This window comes from Staurois parvus, unplaced genomic scaffold (genome assembly GCF_062004578.1).
Source record: "Staurois parvus isolate SC_StPar_1 unplaced genomic scaffold, SC_StPar_1.0 ptg000454l, whole genome shotgun sequence".
Lineage (NCBI taxonomy): Eukaryota > Metazoa > Chordata > Amphibia > Anura > Ranidae > Staurois > Staurois parvus.
In genome coordinates, this window is record NW_028318250.1 from 1,125,399 (window position 1) to 1,148,815 (window position 23,417).

General features: G+C 46.4%; 1 protein-coding gene across 1 annotated transcript in view; it reads left to right on the forward strand.

The window, feature by feature from the left end:
* Window positions 1–23,417, forward strand: part of MYCBP (MYC binding protein) — a 44,004-nt gene that overhangs the window by 10,709 nt on the left and 9,878 nt on the right. Inside the window, exons 2-3 of the mRNA XM_089688783.1 lie at window positions 17,879–17,951; window positions 21,174–21,222. Coding sequence (XP_089544909.1) covers window positions 17,879–17,951; window positions 21,174–21,222 — 122 coding nt within the window. The remainder of the gene's footprint in view (window positions 1–17,878; window positions 17,952–21,173; window positions 21,223–23,417) is intronic.

The window sequence follows — 23,417 nt, forward strand, 5'->3', positions numbered from 1 at the left end:
ACCTCCACCCTTATCAGCTGGCCGTATTACCAGATCCTTTTCTTCTAGTAGACTTTTAACCATTATGTCTATTTGTTTCTTATTGTTAAGATGGTTGCGTTTGGTCTTAACCCTTAAATTCTCCAGGTCCTTAAGGACCATACTTTTGAAGATATTAACATGTGAATGAGCAGGGGGATTGAAAAGGGATGCATTCCTCAAGTTGGAGGCCTTACATGTATTAGCATTCGAAATAGTACTGACTCGATTCAAGGGATTCTTGAGGAAATGTCTCTTAAGGGACAATTTTCTCGTAAACCTATGGATGTCAATGTATGTATTGAATTTATTCAACTTGGATGGTGGGGCATATTTTAAACCTTTATTTAGTAGATTGAGTTCCTTGTCCGTTAGAGTAGTACTACTACTTATATTAAAGATGCCATCATTATTCAAATTCTCTTTTTGTCTATTGACACGTTTTCCTGCTCGTCTTCCTCTTGCCTTAGGTTTCTTTTTTTGCCTGTACCTCTCCCTAAAAAAGGATTTGGTGTATAGTGTTGTTGGGGTCTGGGTGAGTAATAGTGATTAGAGGGAGCATTACGATTATCATAATTGGAATATTGCATATTTCTGTTGTCACGATATTGGGTGTCATTCCAATACCTATCTCTAGGGGGTATTTGTTGATAATGTTCAGTGTGAGTGTCATAGGGGCGATACTCTTGGTGTCTCTCAGGACAATATCCATTCTCATCATAATTCCTTCAACCCTGGTTCTTAGTTGGTGACCTGCGTTTATAATTAGGGTTATAGGGTTTGTATTGTCCGTGATTATGAGATGTCTCATTCCTCTGGGGAGGTCTGTGTGAGGATGATGAGTGGTGGTTCCTTTTATCACCATGGGAGTTACCATGCCGGTCTGGTACCTCATATCTGTTATAAAGAGGAATACCAGATTCACGCCTGGGGGTGGTATATGAAACCCTCCTAGACTTATTGAGTGGCGTGTGCGGTGCCGGATTGCTTTTTATTGGTACGTTCCTATTGTTGGTATTCCGCACTGGTGGATGTGTGGGGGCAGTGTCCATATTATTTGGAGTAATAAAGTCATACTTTTTGGCCTCCCATTTAAAGACGCATTTGTCTTTATAGTCATTACAATCCCTTATATATTTCTTTCTTTTTTTATTTTTCTGTTCCTTCTCAGTTTTTTCCACAAGGGACTTCAGCTTATCTGATTCTAATATGTATTCCTCTTTATCCATAAAAGGGGCAAGTGCTTCCTTAGTATTATTAATCTCCTTATCCAGGTGTGCTAACTTAAGCCTCTTTCTAAGGATAAGGAATTTAAGAAGTTCCAGCCCTTTAATATTAAAAAATATGTACCAATCCGCCTCGCTATTGGTATCATCAGTTTCTGGTGGGACCTCCCACCTGAGAGATCTCGGTACCATTCCCTCTTTAATATATTTTTCTAAAAACGAGATGTCCCACAACGTACGAATCTCAGATGTAATATGGTTTGATAGATGGATAAAAAGACCATGAAGGTTATAAGGTTCACTATCACAAGTGAAAATATCATCAGAGATAGCTGATCTCTTAGATCTATATTCAAAGATATCCATATTGGGATGATCTTAGTATTATTAGAGTGGCTGAAATACTCAGGAAATCCTTAGATGGTTTGTGTACATTGCAGAATATTGTAATTCTGTTGCAGATTTCTACCTTTTTGTTGCTCTTCTTAACCGCTTTCCCACCACCCTAAAGCAGATATACTGCTACAGGGTGGCAGGTGTGCACAAAATCACGTGTATATATACGTGATTTTGTATTTCCGGGTAGGAGGCACGCACGAGCTCTACCGGTGCCGCTATTCGTGGCCTCAGCTGTCAATTACCAGGTCCCGGTCGGTGATTACTCGCCGCCACCCAGTGATTGCGGAGCATTACCGACCGAGGGAGAGAACTGTAAGTAAACAATACAGTTCTCTCCCCTGCCAGCTCCTGCACACTGCTTTGCATAGCAGAAACACACACACAGCCCAGTATGTAAAACGGCACACAGTTAACCCTTTGATCGCCCCACATGTTAATCCCTTCCTGCCCAGTGCCATTAGTACAGTGTCAGTGCTTTTTATTAGCACTGATCACTGTATTGGTGTCACTGGGGATGTCAGTGGTACCAAGTCAGTTCCCCCCCGTGTCAATGCCTGCCACAGTCCCGCTATAAGTCGCTGAACGCCGCCATTACTAGTAAAAATAAAATTAATAAAAAAATCCCAGTATATTTACCACCATTTGTAAACACTATAACTTTCACATAAACCAAATAATTTACATGTATCAGGATTTTTTTTTAGCAAAGATATGTAGCAGAATACATTTTGGCCTCAATTTTATGACGAAATTAGATTTTTAAAATTTTTTTACTAGACATGTTTAATAGCCAAAGTCAAAAATATTTTTTTCACAAAATTGTCTTTTTTTTTTTTTTTTTATAGCGAACAAGCGAACAGATACCACCGAAAGAAATCTCTATTCGTGGGGGAAAGAAGACGTAAATTTCATTTGGGTGCATGACCGCGCAAATGTCAGTTAAAAATTGCCTGGTCAGGAAGGGGGGTAAATCCTCTGGAGGGAAAGTGGTTAACAAAACATTTTCATTCTCTTTTGCTCTCTGGTCAGGCACAGTTTACTTCATTAACCACTTGGTGAAATCTGGCTGCAGTATCAAGTCAAATCTAGCAGTTGTTAACCCTCTAGGCTAGGCTCACACCTATGCAGTTTGTGTTTGATCCGTTTCTGCAGTGCTTTTTGCAGTGCGTATTGTGTTTTTGCACATGCGTTGTTTACGTGATTTTAATGTGTTTTGCATTTTTTTCTGTTGGGCAGATTAAACCTCAAAACATGTCAAAAACGCACTACACGCATTTCTGTAGCATCTCCATTGAAGTCTATTGAACCAAAAAATGCAACGTTTTGCAATTAAAAAAAAAAGTCCCTGACCCTTTCCAAAAAATGCACCAAGTGAAAACGCGGAGATTTGAACGTGTCCCATAGGAAATCATGTTAAATGGACTGTAGTGCGTTTCGGCAAAATGCAAAACACACCTCAAAACACTTAAGTGTGAACCTAGACTATGGGTCCTTTCATGGACGTTCCATTTTTTTTTTTTTTTTCTTCAGTTCAGTCATGTTTTTTCAAAGAAAAAAACGGATGAGTTTACATCCGGTTTTTCATCCATTTTTAGTTGTCAGCTGTCAGTGAGGTTCCCCACTGTCAGCTGAATGTAAAAAAAAAAAAAAAATTGCCGGCAATTAAAAAATTATTTAAAAAATGGCGTGGGGTCCATCCATACCTAGCCTTTCGGATCTGATTTTGAGGGGAACCCCCACGCCAAAATGTAAAAAAAAAGTTCTTAAATATGTAAGGGGCGGGGTCATCATGTATGTGACCCTGCTCCGTCTGACTTCAGTGACCAGCATGCCCCGGTCGATGTCACCGGGTGTCCCCGCCCCTTAGATATTTAAGAACTGTCAAACCAGCTCAGAGGCAGACGGCTGGGGACCAGCGTTGGTAGCAGAGCCTTTTTTTTTCCTGCGGTGGCCGGCATCGTGATTGACGTTGGATCTACTCCGGGGGACATTCTTTTATTTTCCTTTTTTTAATAAAGGACTTGTCAAAGAATGTTTCCTGTCTTTTTTCACACTGCAGCTTTTTTTTGTGAATCGGTAGCGGTACCATGTACCCCATACTCATTCACATAGGAGGGGTCGGGATCTGGGGGCCCCCCCAAAATCATTTGAGGAGATATTTGGGAGATCTTTCATCTGTCACATCGCAGATCCAGTAGGTCAGGTAGGCTCAGTTGAACTCTCACCCCTCTATCAAGTTGGGTTTCTGGACTGGTAGCAGTCAGAGGGCCTAGGTCAGAAGATATGGATTACGCCCTGTATGAAAGTGAGCCAAAACTTGTGGTTGGAGAAGCAGAATCTTCTGCAATGTCATTACACCCGCAAAGTAGGAGTTAAGAATGGAATTTCAGGCTTTCCTAGCCTTCAGTGACCTCATCCAGGGTAGACCTGTCCTGGTGAAGTTAGCACAACTGTGGCCTACATCTGGAAACAAGGGGGCAGTTAGTGTCTCCCTCCTGAAGGAGGTTTCTCAGATTCTAGAGTTGGCCCAAGTCAATATCCTGCAACTATCTGCTGCCTATGTGCCTGGTCGGAAGAATCTTTAGGCAAACAATTTGTCCAGGACAATCCTGGACAACAATGAATGGTCCAGACTGCCGCAAGTCTTTCAGTCTTTCGAGAACTAATGGGCTTGGTAATCTCTTCCAGAGGTAGACCTGTTTACATCCCCAGTCAACACCAAGTTGCTTTCTATTCCAGGGTCCAGCATCCACAAGCAATTGGGGTGGAGGTGCTGATTGCAGAGTGGATCTCCAGGACAGCCTATTCCTTTCTGCTTCTTCCCCTGATTCTGAGCTTCCTGCTGAAGCTGTGGCAGGGGAAGGTGATAGTTCTGGTGGTGATCCCAGATTGGTTGAAGGGGCCTTGGTACCCTCTGCCTTCCTAATGAGTGCCAAGGATCCACTTACTCTGCCGGTAAGATTGAATTATACAAAGTCCCATTCGTCCAACACCTAAGAGACTAAAGCTCATGACTTGGGTCTTGAGAGGCAGAGGCTAATAGATCTCAGCTGCTCTGTAAAGGTTGTGAATACTCTTATGAAAGCAAAGAAGAACAGCACTAACCGTGCCTATAATTGATATATGTCAAATTCACAGGATTGCTGCTGATCAAGTCTTTACACTGGGCTCTTCACAAGTCCATCACATTCTGAAGTATCTGTACGTGGGGCTTGATTTATGTTTAAGCATAAGTACACTATGGGACCACATTTCTGCTATCACCGGCATATAGTGGGCATCCAACGCTCAATTTTACTGTCCTTCAAGTTGGTTGAAACTTACCTAAGGGATTGTTTGTGAAGTGGGATCTCCCATTGGTGTTGGACTTGTTTGCATTATATGCCTTCAATCAAAGTGGCCTTTTGTGGTACTTCTTGCTGAAAACTACTTTCCTGGTGGCAATTACATTAACCAGAAGAATGTATTAGCGGCTTTGGGGTTTAAAGAACCCTTATGTTCATCCCAGATGGGGTGGTACTCATGCTGATGCTCAAGATTGTGCATAAGTGGCCTTCCATATCACACAAAAAGTTGTCCTTCCTACGTCCCTCTTGGGGAGTACCTAAGAAGTTAGCCCATCAGATGTGGGTCATGCTTTAGAATTTAACATCAAGGCAACATCTGGCATTAGAAGTCAGAGCACTTGTTTGTTATTCCAGGTGGAGTGGGTAATGATTCTATGGCTTCCAACAAGATTGTCTCCTGGTTGGTGAAGTTCATCTCCTTGGCCTGCAAGGGTTGGTTGTGCTAGGGGGATCACGTCACTGTCCACCCGAATGGTCTCGATCTTTGTGAGCGGCAGCAGGCTGCGTGTTCCCAGACACTATCTGCAAGACAGCTAAGTGGGGGTCAATATATACGTTCATGGCTCAATACTGTATAGAAGCAGTGTTCTGACTTAACTACAGAACCATAAACGTTATCTCCAGCTATACGACGTGGTGTTGAATCTAACTCTTGCATCGGGTCAGACAGTTTAACTCAATGAATAAACTCACATGTTGAGGAAGTCAGATGAGGAAAACCATTCGAATGGTCCGTTTAATGGAGGATAATCATAGGTAGAAACACTTTACCTGTATGCATCTTTCCATGAGGCTTAAAACATTAGACAGGATTCAGTGGAATGACTGCCAGAAAGAGGCAGGGGGGAGGGGTGTACACAAGTACGGTAAGAGAGCTCAGCTTAGACAGCTTAAAGACACTGGGCAATAATGAACAAGTGATGGTCTCAGAGAAATAATAAATCAAATAGTGTAACATAACACTCCCCGTCTGAAATCTTTAGATTTCATAACTTCGAAATATATGTATTCAATAAATCCAATTCTGATGAATGTCTGGGAACCAATAACAAGAAACCTGCAACAAGCAAACATAAACATAAGTTCAAATGGATGGCAGAACACGTAGTAAGTCAACATGGGACATCTTCAGAGAATATTAAAGTTCCAAGTAGAAAACCTATGGTTAGCAGCAATGTACTCCCCGCTGTGCAATAGCATGGCAGAGTGGGTGCATAAGTCAGTCACCTGGCAAAAGGAGTACTAACTCTGTAATTAGTCGTGCAAACGTTTGTGTTGATCCTCCCTTGGTTACCCTGACCTTTACCTTACGGACCTTGTAATCATCACTGGGCATAACTTTAGTAATAAGACCCATAGGCCATTCATTCTGACAAACTTCCTTGTCTTTAGGAGAATGAGATCTCCAACATAGGTGAAGGGTGGATCTGTACTTAGGAGATCAGCTGGGAGACTCGCCATTTGTTGCTGTTGTTGTCTTCCTTTTAATTTGTGACACTTGACACACTTGAAGAGCAGGGGGGAGACGCACCTTTTCATACCAATAACCCACAAGCCTGCTGACCTGATAGCACCTTCAGTAAACTGACTGCCTTGGTGTTGCACCCGTTCATGGTGGTGACGAACCAGAAGAATAGCAACATGATGTTTACATGGTATGATTATAGGATTCTGTTCTTTGCTGCATTGGTCAGATTTCCCTATATGACCACCAACTCTCAGCAGCTGATTGGTGTCAACTACAGGGTTTAGATTGAAGAGTGAACTGTTTTTAGACAATTCAGTTTCATTTCTGATTCATTCAAATTCCTCCTGATATACAGTTGTGTTCAAAATAATAGCAGTCAGACATCACTAACCTGATCAATCACTGTTTTTGGTAGAAATTATATTTCTACATGGCAAATAATTTACTAGCAGGTGTAGTAGAGTAATAGAAATCCAACAGACCCAACAGTCCTGACATGCATGCTGCTGATTCTGTGTAATTGAATAACTAATTGAAAGGGGCATGTTCCAAATAATAGCAGTGTGGAGTTCTATTAGTGAGGTCATTCATTCTTTGAAAAAGAGGTGGCAATTATTGCCCTTATTTAAGGAAGGAAGGCAGCAAATGTTGTACATGCTGGTTACAGTGCATTTCTCTCTGAAATTCTGAGGAAAATAGGTCGTTCCAGACATTGTTCAGAAGAACAGTGCACCTTGATTAAAAAGTTGATTGGAAAGGGGAAAACATATAAAGAAGTGCAGAAAATGATAGGCTGCTCAGCTACAATGATTGCAAATGCTTTAAAATGGCAACCAAAACCTGAAAGACGTAGAAGAAAGCGAAAAACTACCATTCGAATGGATAGAAGAATAGCCAAAATGGGAAGGACTCAGCCAACAATCAGCTCCAGAAAGATCAAAGAAGATCTAAAGTTAACTGCGAGTACTGTTACAATTAGAAGACGCCTATGTGAAGCCAAGCTATCTGCAAGAAGCCCCCGCAAAGTCCCACTGTTGAAAAAAAGACATGTGCTGAAGAGGTTACAATTTGCACATTGACTGGCCTAAAGAGAAATGGCGCAACATTTTGTGGACTGATGAAAGTAAGATTGTTCTTTTTGGGTCTAGTGGCCGGAGACAGTTTGTCAGACGACCCCCAAACACTGAATTCAAGCCACAGTACACTGTGAAGACAGTGAAGCATGGTTGTGCAAGCATCATGATATGGGGATGTTTCTCATACTACGGTGTTGGGCCTATTTATCGCATACTAGGGATCATGGATCAGTTTGAATACATCAGAATACTTGAAGAGGTCATGCTGCCTTATGCTGAAGAGGAAATGCCCTTGAAATGAGTGTTCCAACAAGACAACGACCCCAAACACACCAGTAAACATGCAACATCTTGGTTCCAGACCAACAAGATTGATGTTATGGAGTGGCCAGCCCAATTCCTGGATCTTAATCCAATAGAAAACTTGTGGGGTGACATCAAAAATGCAGTTTCTGAGGCAAAACCAAGAAATAGAGAAGAACTGTGGAATGTAGTCCAATCATCCTGGGCTGGAATACCTGTTCACAGGTGCCAGAAGTTGGTTGACTCCATGCAACACAGATGTACAGCAGTTCTCAGAAACAGTGCTTATACAACTAAATATTAATTAAGTGATTCAAAGGAAAGCAAAATCTTCAAACATGTTTCAGTTTCTATAGTGAATGTTTGAGTTTGTAAAGAATACAAACACTGCTATTTTTTTGAACAGTCTAATCACTTTTCTTCAATTTTTTTAGAGGAACAACACAAATTTGATATATTTTTCTTCATGTTTTGATTTTGAATAGAATGTGTAGTGTTCCCAATGCATTTGTGTGTATGGAAAAAAAAGCTATTAGAAGGATTTTGAGCTTTATTCACTTTTTTCAACACACTGCTATTATTTTGAACACAACTGTACCTCTTTTTGCACACAATGGATAATTACCTCTTCTGTGTGTGTAATATCTGTTGCTGTGGGGCACCCTTAACAAATGTGCCCACTTTGACACTCTGAGGTAGAGTTCTTCCCAAAGCAATGAGCAATGTGAATTAGGTGAGCAATAGCTCTTACAGCAGATGACCAGGTAGAACAACGCTCAAAATGGTGTGACTGCAGTTTGTGTTTTGTACTCACAGAAGTGTGGAGTGAGATGTTCACAGTTCTTATTTCCTTATCTTCAGGAATTACTAGTCCATAGGTGTTGTCAGTAAGGAGTGAGTTGGAGTTCTCACACAAAAACCTTTGAGGGGAAAGCCATAAGCTGTTCTGAAGAGCTGCTGATGACACGGCTCTGGTCCCATAGGCAGCTGGGTTGAGTACAGCGGGAACGTGATTCCATTGACTTGGTAGAGAGAACCTCTTTATACGTTCTATCCTGTTGCTGACGTACATGTAAAACTGTTTTTGTTTGGTTGTATATATAACCAAGTACTACCTTACTGTCTGTATAAAAGGTGAAAGAATCAATTCTAGTGTCCATATCACTTTGTATGACTTCAGCAATTTTCTACTGCTAGCACAGCCACACAGAGTTCAAGTCTTGGTATGGTATGTGCAGGTTTGGGAGTGAGTTTTGCCTTGCGGAGAACAAAACTACAGTGTGATTCTCCAATAATCCCAGAGGTCTTTAATCGCTTGCCTACCGGGCACTTATTCCCCCTTCCTGCCCAGGCCAATTTTCAGCTTTCAGAGCTGTCGCACTTTGAATGACTATTATGCGGTCATGCAACACTGTACCCATATAAAATTTTTAGCATTTTTTTGAGACAGAGCTTTCTTTTGGTGGTATTTAATCACCTCTAGGTTTTTTTTATTTTTTTTCTAAACCAAAAACAACTGAAAATGTTGAAAAAAAATTTTTTTTTCTTAGTTTCTGTTATAAAACTTTGTAAATAAGTGATTTTTCTATTTCACTGATGTTTCGCTAATGAGGCTGCAGTGATGGGCACTGATAGGCTGCACTGGTAGGTGGCACTGATGGGCATTGACAGGCATCACTGATGGGCACTGAAAGTCAGCACTCCTATATGGCACTGATAGGTGGCACTGACTGGCACTGTTAGGCGGCACAGATTGGCAGCACTGATAGGCACTGACTGGCATTGATAGGTGGCACTGACGCACTGAAAGGCAGCTGAGATGGGCACTGATATGTGGCATTGATGGACACTGACAGGTGGCACTGCTGGGGCTACACTGATCATCAGTGCCCTGATGATCAGTGTACATGTCCACTCTGAGTAATGCCGATTACTGGCTCTCCTCTCCTCACAAACTGTCAGCATGACAGCTCGTGAGGAGAGAAATGCCAATAACCGTCATTTCCTTATTTACATGCGATCTGCTGTGATTGGACACAGTTGATCACATGACAGAGCCGACGTCTTCGGCTGTTTCCCAGGGACACGGCGCACCAGAACGAGCAAACCGTCTTGTGCCTGTCATTTCCTTATATGGTGGGCGGAAGGCAGTTAAATAGGCTACTGCAGCAATAGCTTCAACTGATGTATTGGAGAAAATATGAATCTCTCTATGGTCAGCAGTTGAAATGGAAACATAGCAGCGTGAAATCTGAAGTTTTTCCAATGACCTCAAAGAACATCTCCACCTTTCCCTCTTGTGGTGTTTCTCACTAGGTAAAGGAGTATCCCAGTCTATGTTCTCAGTAGATAACTGTCTTAGCAGGATCTTACCTTGAATCTTAACTGGAGCAATGAAACCCAGTGGATCATAGATTCTGTTCACTACCGACAAGACTACTCTCTTAGTGAAGGGTTTGTCACAAGTTGACACTTGAAAGGTGAATGTGCCTTGTTTGATGTTCCACAGCAAACCCAAACTTCGTTGTATGGGAGGCACATCTGTACCTAAATCAAGGTGTTTTTTTTTTTTTTTAGACTAGTGGCATAGTCCTCAGAGGGAAAAGAATTCGTAAGTTCCTGGTTGTTAGATATAATCTTGTGAAGTTTAAGGTTTGCTACAGACAGCATTTCCTTTGTTCTGGTGAGAAGATTGATTGCTTCTTTAGCAGATGGAAAGGATTTGAGTGCGTTGTCAACGTAGAAGTTTTTTTTCAACAAATTGGCGGGCATCAGACCCATATTTCTTTTCTCCAGCCTGAGCCATTCTCCTTAGCCTGTAAGTTGCCACTGCAGGGGAAGGACTATTACTGAAGACATGTACCGTATTTGCCGGCGTATAAGACGACTTTTTACCCCTTGAAAATCTTCTCAAAAGTCGGGGGTCGTCTTATACGCCGGTATACGTCATACTGACACTTTTTAGGGGGGCGGCGCGGTGCTGCCGCCGCCCCCCCCCTTCCAACGGAAGTGACACTAAGTACAGGGGTGGGCAGGGGCTGTTTCTTACCTGGCTCCGGTTCGACGACGATCCGGTCCAGGAAGCTCGGCTGCTCCTTCAGTTCGGCCACTGGATGTTCGCGCGGCTGCTCGGCTCCGCCTCCTCACCGGTGATTGGCCGCCAGAACTGTAGCTCAGGAAAGGCACACAGGCGGCCAATCACAGGCGAGGGGGCGGAGCCGAGCGGCCCCGCGAAAATCGAGTGCAGGACCAGCAGGTAAGTGTTCAGTGTAGAGGTGCTGCTGCAACCACATATACTGGCTGCAGCAGCACCATACGAGAACAGGGTCAGCAAGTGTCAGTGGGAGGAATAGTGCCCCATCATTGGTGTCACTGATACCAATGATGGAGCACTATTCCTCCCTCTGATACCAATGATGGGGCACTATTCCTCCCACTGACACCAACGATGGGGCACTATTCCTCCCCCCCACTGACGCCAACGATGGGGCACTATTCCTCCCCCCCCACTGACGCCAACGATGGGGCACTATTCCTCCCCCCCCACTGACGCCAACGATGGGGCACTATTCCTCCCCCCCCACTGACGCCAACGATGGGGCACTATTCCTCCCCCCCACTGACGCCAACGATGGGGCGCTATTCCTCCCCCCCACTGACGCCAACGATGGGGCGCTATTCCTCCCCCCCACTGACGCCAACGATGGGGCGCTATTCCTCCCCCCCCCGCTGACGCCAACGATGGGGCGCTATTCCTCCCCCCCCGCTGACGCCACCGATGGGGCGCTATTCCTCCCCCCCCGCTGACGCCACCGATGGGGCGCTATTCCTCCCCCCCCGCTGACGCCACCGATGGGGCGCTATTCCTCCCCCCCCGCTGACGCCACCGATGGGGCGCTATTCCTCCCCCCCCGCTGACGCCACCGATGGGGCGCTATTCCTCCCCCCCCGCTGACGCCACCGATGGGGCGCTATTCCTCCCCCCCCGCTGACGCCACCGATGGGGCGCTATTCCTCCCCCCCCGCTGACGCCACCGATGGGGCGCTATTCCTCCCCCCCCGCTGACGCCACCGATGGGGCGCTATTCCTCCCCCCCCGCTGACGCCACCGATGGGGCGCTATTCCTCCCCCCCCGCTGACGCCACCGATGGGGCGCTATTCCTCCCCCCCCGCTGACGCCACCGATGGGGCGCTATTCCCCCCCCCCCCGCTGACGCCACCGATGGGGCACTATTCCCCCCCCCCCCGCTGACGCCACCGATGGGGCACTATTCCCCCCCCCCCCGCTGACGCCACCGATGGGGCACTATTCCCCCCTCCCCCGCTGACGCCACCGATGGGGCACTATTCCCCCCCCCCCCGCTGACGCCACCGGTGGGGCGCTATTCCTCCCCCCCCGCTGACGCCACCGATGGGGCGCTATTCCCCCCCCCCCGCTGACGCCACCGATGGGGCACTATTCCCCCCCCCCGCTGACGCCACCGATGGGGCACTATTCCCCCCCCCCCCCCGCTGACGCCACCGATGGGGCACTATTCCTCCCCCCCCGCTGACGCCACCGATGGGGCACTATTCCCCCCCCCCCCGCTGACGCCACCGATGGGGCACTATTCCCCCCCCCCCCGCTGACGCCACCGATGGGGCACTATTCCCCCCTCCCCCGCTGACGCCACCGATGGGGCACTATTCCCCCCTCCCCCGCTGACGCCACCGATGGGGCGCTATTCCTCCCCCCCCGCTGACGCCACCGATGGGGCGCTATTCCCCCCCCCCCCGCTGACGCCACCGATGGGGCACTATTCCCCCCCCCCGCTGACGCCACCGATGGGGCACTATTCCCCCCCCCCCCGCTGACGCCACCGATGGGGCACTATTCCTCCCCCCCCGCTGACGCCACCGATGGGGCACTATTCCCCCCCCCCCCGCTGACGCCACCGATGGGGCACTATTCCCCCCCCCCCGCTGACGCCACCGATGGGGCACTATTCCCCCCCCCCCCGCTGACGCCACCGATGGGGCACTATTCCCCCCCCCCCCCGCTGACGCCACCGATGGGGCACTATTCCCCCCTCCCCCGCTGACGCCACCGATGGGGCACTATTCCCCCCCCCCCCCCCGCTGACGCCACCGATGGGGCACTATTCCCCCCCCCCCCGCTGACGCCACCGATGGGGCACTATTCCCCCCCCCCCGCTGACGCCACCGATGGGGCACTATTCCCCCCCCCCCCGCTGACGCCACCGATGGGGCACTATTCCCCCCCCCCCCGCTGACGCCACCGATGGGGCACTATTCCCCCCCCCCCCCGCTGACGCCACCGATGGGGCACTATTCCCCCCCCCCCCGCTGACGCCACCGATGGGGCACTATTCCCCCCCCCCCCGCTGACGCCACCGATGGGGCACTATTCCCCCCCCCCCCCGCTGACGCCACCGATGGGGCACTATTCCCCCCCCCCCCGCTGACGCCACCGATGGGGCACTATTCCCCCCCCCCCGCTGACGCCACCGATGGGGCACTATTCCCCCCCCCCCGCTGACGCCACCGATGGGGCACTATTCCCCCCCCCCCCGCTGACGCCACCGATGGGGCACTATTCCCCCCCCCCCCGCTGACGCCACCGATGGGGCACTATTCCCCCCCCCGCTGACGCCACCGATGGGGCACTATTCCCCCCCCCCGCTGACGCCACCGATGGGGCACTATTCCCCCCCCCCGCTGACGCCACCGATGGGGCACTATTCCCCCCCCCCCCCGCTGACGCCACCGATGGGGCACTATTCCCCCCCCCCCCCGCTGACGCCACCGATGGGGCACTATTCCCCCCCCCCCCCGCTGACGCCACCGATGGGGCACTATTCCCTCCCCCCCCGCTGACGCCACCGATGGGGCACTATTCCCCCCCCCCCCGCGCTGACGCCACCGATGGGGCACTATTCCCCCCCCCCCCGCTGACGCCACCGATGGGGCACTATTCCCCCCCCCCCCCCGCTGACGCCACCGATGGGGCACTATTCCTCCCCCCCGCTGACGCCACCGATGGGGCACTATTCCTCCCCCCCGCTGACGCCACCGATGGGGCACTATTCCTCCTCCCCGCTGACGCCACCGATGGGGCACTATTCCTCCCCCCCGCTGACGCCACCGATGGGGCACTATTCCTCCCCCCCGCTGACGCCACCGATGGGGCACTATTCCTCCCCCCCGCTGACGCCACCGATGGGGCACTATTCCTCCCCCCCGCTGACGCCACCGATGGGGCACTATTCCTCCCCCCCGCTGACGCCAACGATGGGGCACTATTCCTCCCCCCCGCTGACGCCAACGATGGGGCACTATTCCCGTATTAAACACTGTAGAGCCGAGGTCATCGTCATGGGAAGAGAAAGGGCTTGTGTTGCCTGAGACACTATGTCGTCATTTGCAGCTAGCTATCTTCTCTTTCACCCAGTAGTGATGTGGGCATGGCTCAAAGTAAGTGTTTCGGCCATTTGGCAGAATATTTGTCTTTAATGATGAAATGTTGCTAGGTCTCTTCATCTTGCCTGTACAGAGCTTACCTATGATGACCCAACCTAGATCTGTGTGCTGGGCAGATGGGGCATCTGGGGCTCCACTGACTTGTCTGTGTACCTTGTGAACCCTTAGAATGTCTCTTCCTAACAGAAGAAGGATCTAAGCATCTTTGTCAAGCGGTGGTATCTCATTTGCTATTACCTTCAGGTGAAGGTGCTGGAAGGCAGCAGCTGGTGTAGGGATTTCTTCTCTGTTAGCAGGTATCTGGTTGCACTCAACAAGTGTAGGTAGGAATAATTGCAGGTTACCTTTGAGAGGAGATACCATGAGTCCATGAACCCTTCTTCCAAAAACCTCTGTAGTTCCACTACAAGTACCCAAGGTGTAAAGATGAGCTTCACCCTTTATTTCAAATAGGTCAAACTGTTCTGATCTTGCAAGTGATCTACTGCTCTGATCATCTAAGATCGCATACACCTTTAGAGTCTTTTCTGGTTGATTTTCGTGATATATGTTCACCAGGCATATCTTAGCACACGACTTATCACAAACTTCAGTGCAGGATGAAGAAATTCTGGTGGAATCAGGCACTTGATCTGTGTTCTCCCAGCTTTGCATTGATCTGGGAGGAGAGTTAACAGGTTGTGCAGAGTTGGGCTCAAGTTGATGGAGGGCTTGCAAATGTTCTTCTGAGCCACACTGTATGCACTTGATGGACATATTATCGTCCTTAGCAAAATGTTCAGTAGAAGCACAACACTTGAAACATACCCTGATTGTCTTTAAAAGCTTGTTACGCTCTTCTAGAGGCCTTTTCCTAAAGCCGATGCATTTTTTGAGGGAGTGTGGCTTCTTGTGAATGGGACACTCTCTCAGGGTTTTCAATCTTCCTACTCTATTTTTGCAGCCACAACTGTGGTGAGAGTGGGGAGGATGTCAGTCTTTTTATGGATACTGGGCCTCTACGGTTCCTATAGTTGGCCTCAAGACTGGTGCTCTTAGGAAAGGATGAAAAGAGACTGTACTCGGCATAGGAAAAACATGGGTCACTCTTGGTCTCTGCAATGTTCCTGATGAATTTGCAGAAGAAAGAGAATGGAGGGAAGGAAACCTTGTTCTGTTTTTTGTATGATGACCCTAGTGCGGACCATTTTTCTTGCATTTTTCTTGCAAACCATATGGAAGCTTGGAGACGATTGGGTTTACCCCTTTGGCAGTGTCCAGGTAACTGAGTCCAGGTAGTTTTGGGTCTGCCTTGGCTAGCTGAAGCTCAAGGAGAAGGTCACTCAGTCCCTGGAAATCCTTGTTGTCCTTACCAGATATCTTTGGGAAAGTTTCTAGACAGAGCACTTTCTATAGCTTCTGGACTGCCATAACGTTGCTCTAATCGATCCCATGCAGCTGTGAGGCCTGCTGTAGGATTGTCCATGAAAACTGATCTTAATGGCTTAACACGTGCAGCAGATAGAGGACCAAGCCATCTGATCAGCAGATCCAACTCTTCAGCAGCTGTAATACCAAGACCATTGACTGCAGTTCTGAAAGCACATTTCCAACTTCTTACAAGTTTTGATGACCAACTTGAAAACTACAGACCAGTTTTTGTGAGCTCTCTGCGAAGTATGTACCTAACAAACTCTGCTGTCTTAGTTGTCTTTGACTTTATGCAAGATGTTGTTGGCTGAACAGTGCTGATTGTGCTATCTTTGATGTAGCTGTTATAAGACACAAGGAAATATGGTGCAGCAGATGCATTCAGGCGAGTTTCTTGCTTGAAGTCAGTTGCTTCAATAGTACGTTTATTTGAGGCTGTACTGATGACAGAAGATTGATGACTTGCTTGTGACATATGAAGGAAGGTTGGGTAAATAGGCAGGGAAGGTGTTGGAGTGATTTTTGCATGCAGGAAGTTGCTGGAACCTCTTTAACTTTACGCTGAAAAGAAGTCTCTGTGTTGTCAGGAGCATTGGAGATGATAGAGTGTACACTGCAGTAGCTTATGGCATTATTATTATTATTATACAGTATTTATAAACGCCAATAGTTCGCTCAGCGCTGTACATTACAAAGGGGGACAGAACATGTGACAGAACAATACAATGCAAACATGAGGGGATCGAGGGCCCTGCTCTTTCGAGCTCACAATATGGCATAGTCTGTAGTGCGTTTGAGGGGATCTTCCATATCTGCTATGTTTAGGTTAATGCTGTCTTTCTCCTTGCACCTCCGTCTGCAGTGATAGCTTGTTCTAGGATCCTTAGTTTTGCCATAGCTGTATCATGTTTACACTGTTCATTTAAGATTTCTACTGCTGCTCTTTGGTGTGCTGACTGAGTTTCTAACTCTGCTCCCTTTTTTGCATATACTTCCACTTCAGCACAGGCACTAATAAGTCGCTCACTGGGTGCAGAGTGTCTTGAACTATTAGATTTAGAGGACTTTTTAGAATGGCTTTTAGAAACGGATCTGTGAGATGCAGTGTCTTGTAGCAGCTTTATCTTTGCTTCTGCCTTTAATTTGGTTTGCTGGGTAAAACTGTCTCTTTTCTAGATTAAGAACCTTGAAGCTGTTTAATTCCTTTAACAAATCTTCCATGTGCATACTCTGTAAAACATTATTGAATTTGTTCATATGAGGCAGGTGATTGTAGCCGTATTAGTGCATTTGTGACAGGAACAATTGAGTACTGTCCGGGATAGTTTTTTTATTTGCACTAACATACAGTTTTGAGGACAAGCTTTCGGGGAGTGTCCCCTTCTTCAGGTCTAAGCTTTTTTCAGTACTGCTTAGACCTGAAGAAGAGGACATTCCCCGAAAGCTTGTCCTCAAAATTGTATGTTAGCGCAAATAAAAAAAGTATCACAGACAGTACTCAATTGTTCATATGAGGAAGAAAGTTGTTGGATGGCGCCCTCTAGTGGCCGTATCTCATGTTCAACAGACAGTGTGTTAGATTGAGTAACAACCTTTTCCCATAATAACTTCAGGCTAGTTGTTAGCTCAGTTCTTAAATTATCTCTCCCCTTTTTTGGCTAGTTAGTGCCCAGCTTTGCTGGCATGGAGCTGTCAGGAAACGGAAAATTGAATGACAGATACTTACTGTAATTTTCCTTTCCTGACGAGCTCCATGTCAGCACAACTCCCACCCAGCCTGGTACGACTAGTTACAGAACACTGAGGCTGCAGGTGGGCTCAAATTTATGAGTTAGGCCATGGAAGCATGGGGTCGGGCCCTTGCCTAGCTGTGCTGACACGGAGCTTGTTAGGAAAGGAAAATTACGGTAAGTATCTGTCATTCCATTTTCTGCTCTCTGTTTGATTACCCCCCCACCCCCATGTCTTTGTATGTATTAGCCACACATGTATTCTTTTGTATTGTGTTGTGATTGCTACATGTTTAATGTATGAAATCAGGTTTGACATAGAAAAACAGCTTTATAATAAATTAAAGTTGCTCATTATTGAAGTTTTGTGTTTTTTTTTTTTTTTTGTTTTGTTTTTTTTTAATATATTTTTATTTTTAGGCTGGTGATTCTAAAAGGGAACAATTTAGAAGATACTTGGAGAAGGCAGGAGTGCTCGACACGCTTACTAAAAGTGAGCATTTTACAATTCTTTGTTCTGCCTAAAAATATCTCTACAGGTCAGTGAGAAATGCGATTCTCTGTTAGGTCAGATTTGTACTCTGGTATACTACTACGCCACAAACAATATCACAACAGGTCTGCACCAACTGGTCAAAAGGGAAATTATCAAATTATGTATCAGCTGCAGCTACTAAAGACTTGTGGTCTTATTTGTTTTATTGTTATGTGGTTTTATTTGTTTTATTGTTAGACTACAAATCTTTAGTAGATACTACTACGTCAGTTTGAAAGAAGTTGGTAAAATGACTCATTATCTACAGGTATTCAGGAAGGCATTAGACTTGCACTGTGCCACTTTGACATGCCCTTGTACTGCCTTAGCTAGCTGCTTTCAAAGCTGCAGACCATCTTTAAAGGATAAGTTCACCTTTGGGAATATGTTACATGTTCCACCCGGTTTTAGGGTGGAACATGATCCCATAGTAGACAGACAGTGGCTGTCGGCTTGTAGCTTTTAGTGAACTACCACGACACTGTGGAGCGCTATGGTAGTTCATTGAAGGTTCCTGTCAGAATATCTGCTTGCTCGTACACCCAGTACAGTAAGCAGATATTCTGACAGGTCTGCAGGAGACCTGCATGGCATCAGCGATCTGCTGATCGCTGGTGCAATGCTTTCCAGGCTCCTGTAGACAAAAATAAATGCACATTTTATTATTTTGTCTAAAAGGTGAACTCATCCTTTTAAGTTTGCTGTCCCTTTGCAGAGAAAGATGGAAGTGACAAAGAAACGCAATGTTTCCCTCTCTATAAAGTGGAAAAGGGTAGATTTGTGTAGACTAGCCATTCGCGGTTTGAATTTTGGCAGGTTCCTGAAGAACCTTCTGAAATTTGCTCAGTTGGTGGTCTTGCTGGCTGCCACTTGCCTAAAATCCCTCCGGCTGAACAGTGGCTGCATTTATTTAGATGCCAGCAGGGCGTGCTGTCAAAATACAATAGCTGTAGTGGGAGATTCATTCATCCATCCATGCCATATGCTGAAAAAATGCATCAATGTACTGTCAACTTTAGGAAGATTTGATGGGTTTGTGGAAGCTTTTTAAGGAAGTAAATGGGGCCATTCTGCAAGCGCCTCGCAACTGCATGTTTCTGTGGGGTCTGAGGGGTTAAAGCAGGTGGTGAGAAGAAAACACAACACTGCCTGTTTTAAGGCCCTGTTTGCTGTACTGAACAAGGTTGCAGGGCACTTGCAGAGCAACCTCACTCACTTGAATGGGTCATACTTGGCAAGTGCTATACCCACCAACCATGACAGGGCATATATCTCCTGCTGTGGCTGTAACGTGTACACCCCTGGCCTGCATCAAAAGGAGGTGTGGTTGGGGCAGAGGGTGGTAAAAACACACCTTTTACTATGGGGTTTTACCACCCCCCAAGCTGCAAATGTAAATTAACTCTTACTGATGTGAGCCGCCTATAAGGCTGCTTTCTCATTGATGTGCTGCAGTTAACTTGCTTCTGTGACTTTCCTGGGTTAGCTGTGCTTTTCCATAGACTTCTATTATATCCTGCAGGTGTGGTGCACTTTCTGAAAGCTTACTAAACCTCCTGCATTAAAGAGTTTTGGTGTGCTTTCAGAAAGTGCACCAAACCTCTAGGATATAATAGAAGTCTATGGCTAAGTATAGGAAAGCTGCAGGTACGCTGCACTGCACATGTGGTGTGGGTAAACTGCAGCGAATCAGTGTGAAAGCAGCCCTATACTATTATGCTCAGTGTATTCCTTCACACTGACCTGAACATCTCTTCTTTCCTGCTGCTGGCACCACTTTGAAGACTGCTAGCCAGGATAAGAGGTGGAGTGCGGTTGGGACAGGAGCCAGCACTACAGAGAAGGCATCGGCTTATGCGGCTCTTGCTCCCTACTACAGCTCCAACTTTACAAGTAGTCCTTCTGCATTGCAATCTATTTGATGCTCTGGGCTGGCAGGTCAGCAAGCCTAGACCGCGATCTACCAGTCACCTGGCCGTGATCTACTGGTTGCTGATCCCTGCAGTAGCCGAAGAAAATATGAAATGTTGTTGCACAATTCTCAATTGAATAAGCAGCATAATAAAGTTTGAGTAAATCAACATACAGACCTATACAGGCCATTAAGGAGCTCATACATCCTTTCATGTGTTTATCCCCTAATCCGTGATCTATTGGCTCTATGGATGTCATGCATACACTAACAGTTCTGGACTGACATCTAGCAAAGAGGGATTGTGACTAAAGGCCTTGGAAGCCACTCTCATTGGAAATTTCAAGGGTTAGTACTCTTTTATAAAAATAATTGCCTATTCAAGTAAGGGGTGCCTGTAGATAAAAACAAATTGTGCAGCTTTGAAAGGTCAGTAATGCCCTTGCTATAGGAGTAGGCTATTTATGTACTCCCAGAGATGGCATCATCTTGTCTTGCCTTGTTGCTTGGATGTTGCTATGATACTCCTAGCTGATTCAAACCCTCTCTCATGTGTGCTCTCTCCCTTGTCACAGTAGCAATGAGTTCAGCTATGCTGCAACAGAGGAGAGACTGGACCACACATGTGCAGGGGTTTTAGAGCTCAATCCTATGATGGTGGGGGTGTGCTAGCAACAAGGCAGGATGGAAGAAGCCATCTTGTGGAGTTCTTCAGCCAGACTTCAGGAGATACATAGATGGCCTACATCTATAACCAGGGCATTATCCAATTTTAGTCAAAGCTGCACAGTTTGTTTTTATCTACAGGCGCCCCTCACTTGCATAGGCATTTTTTTTTTAGTAAAGGTGAACTAACCCATTAAAGTGAACATGTGCTTAGGCAAAGCAAATTTCCTTATAGTACACACTTTTTTTTTTTTTTCTTGCCACTCATTTCAGCTGCCAGGAGCTATAAATGAAGTCGTAGCTTACACAGTGCTATGATCTCTCTCCATGTGATGTGCTGTGACAGGTCCATCACTCACATGCTCCGTGACTCCTTTCTGATAAACAGAGCTTCAGGGAAGTGAAGAAAAGAATGTGGTACCGGAGACCAGGAGATTCAGCAAACCTGTTAATTTGCACTGTATTGCCAATGTTTACTAGTCCACTTACCCTCCAAATTCTGCCTGCTAACTTCACTTGGAGTTTCCAGTGTATGTATAAAAAGTTTTGAAGATTGCTACTGATTTAGATGAGTGAATTTTTCATTTTCTTATCTTTTGCAGTATTGGTAGAGCTGTATGAAGAACCAGAGAAGCCGAACAATGCACTGGAGTATCCTTTCTAAGTATTTATTGTAATTTTTTCAATTTATTAAAACCTTTTATTAATTTAGGTGCCGCAAAACACACTTTTCCTGGCATTCTATGTAATTGAACTGAAAACATAAAATCTTCTAGTTCATGTCCTTTCCTTGAGTGTCTTTCAAAATTTTAGGTAATGCTAAGCTTGATGAATTGGGATCAGTTGAGGAATGTGCAGGTATTGATCCTTAGCTTGCATTTGTGTGTGAATTAAAAGCGTTTCTTTAATTTTCTTGAGCAGTATACAGAGTATAGAGTCAAGTCAATTAAACTCCTGGTATATTGATCTGGTCAGTTAAGTAGCAGAGGGGGTTGTTAATCAGTTTCAGCTGCTTTGGTGTTAATGAAATTAACAGGTGCACTAGATGGGCAACAATGAGATGACCCCCAAAACCGGGACGGTTTTACAGGTGGAGACCATTGACATTTTTTTTCCCTACTCCTCTTTCCTGAGTGATTTTCACTAGTTTTGCATTTGGCTAGGGTTCGTGTCACTACTGGTAGCATGAGGTGATACCTGGACCCTACAGAGTTTGCAGAGGCAGTCCGACTCCTCCAGGATGGAACATCAATATGTGCCATTGCCAGAAAGTTTGCTGTGTCTCTCAGCAGAGTCTCAAGAGCATGGAGGAGATTCCAAGGAGACAGGCAGTTACTCTAGGAGAGCTGGACAGGGCCATAGAAGGTCCTTAACCCATCAGCAGGACCAGTATCTGATCCTTTGTGCAAGGAGGAAAGAGATGAGCACTGCCAGAGCCCTACAAAATGACCTCCAGCAGGCCACTGGTGTAAATGTGTCTGGTCAAACAATCAGAAACAGATTTCCTGAAGGCCCGACGTCCTCTAGTGGACCCTGTGCTCACTACCCAGCACCATAGAGCTCAATTGACATTTGCCATTGAACACCAGAATTGGCAGATCCGCCACTGGTGCCCTGTGCTTTTCAAAGATGAGAGCAGGTTCACCCTGAGAACATGTGACAGACGTGAAAGGGTCTGGAGAAGCTGTGGAGAACGTTATGTTGTCTGTAACATCGTTCAGAATAACCGTTTTGGTGGTGGGTCAGTGATGGCCTGGGAAGGCATATCCATGGAGGGATGCACAGACCTCTACAGGCTAGACAATGGCACCCTGACTGCCATTAGGTATCGGGATGAAATCCTTGGAACCATTGTCAGACCCTACGCTGGTTCAGTGGGTCCTGGGTTCCTCCTGGTGCACGACCATGCTCGGCCTTATGTGGCAGGGGTATGCTGGCAGTTTGTAGAGAATGAAGGAATTGATACCATTGAATGGCCCCCACACTCCCCTAACCTAAATCCAATATATTTTGGTCCATCCGACGCTGCCAGGTTGCACCTCAGACTGTCTAGGAGCTCAGTGATGCCCTGGTCTGGATTTGGAAGGAATACCCCAGGACACCATCTGTGTGTGTGTGTGTGTGTGTGTGTGTGTGTGTGTGTGTGTTGCAAAGGGAATAGGCTCAAGTGTAAACAGGTAGTGACATTGGTAAACTATGAATGAGACAGACACCCAGGAACAGTCCAAGAAGGTTTGTCCTGCGCTTTTATTTAGCAAGACAGCTAACAGACACAGTTTCAAAAGAGGAGGGCTTTGTACAGTAAGTTTATAGTATAAAACAAACAGAACAGTAGCTAATCCGCGTCATTGGCTAAACTTATGTCAGTTCCTGAATAGCAGGATGCCCCGTAATGGGTTTCCCAAAGCGCATATACCTTTTTATTCTAGCAACAGTCAGCCTTTTCACCCAGCAACAGAAGGCTCTCACAGCTGAAAGAGTAAGGGCCAGTGCATACTACATGCATTTTAGTGTGCTTTTTTTTTTTCTGCATCCAAAATGCACAGAAAGTAGGTTATCAATGTCATAATTCACATCCGTGCTTGCAGTTCTGGATGCAGAAAAAAAAGTAGAACAGACTCCATTTTTCCTGCACAGAACTGTAATGGAATGCACCAAAACGCACATGTCCCTATTTAACCACTTGCCTACAGGGTACTTATACCGCCTTCCTGCCCAGGCCAATTTTCAGCTTTCAGCACTGTCGCACTTTGAATGACAATTGCGCGGTCATGCAACACTACCAATATGAAATTTTTATAATTTTTTTTTAACACACATGGAGCTTTCTTTTGGTGGTATTTAAT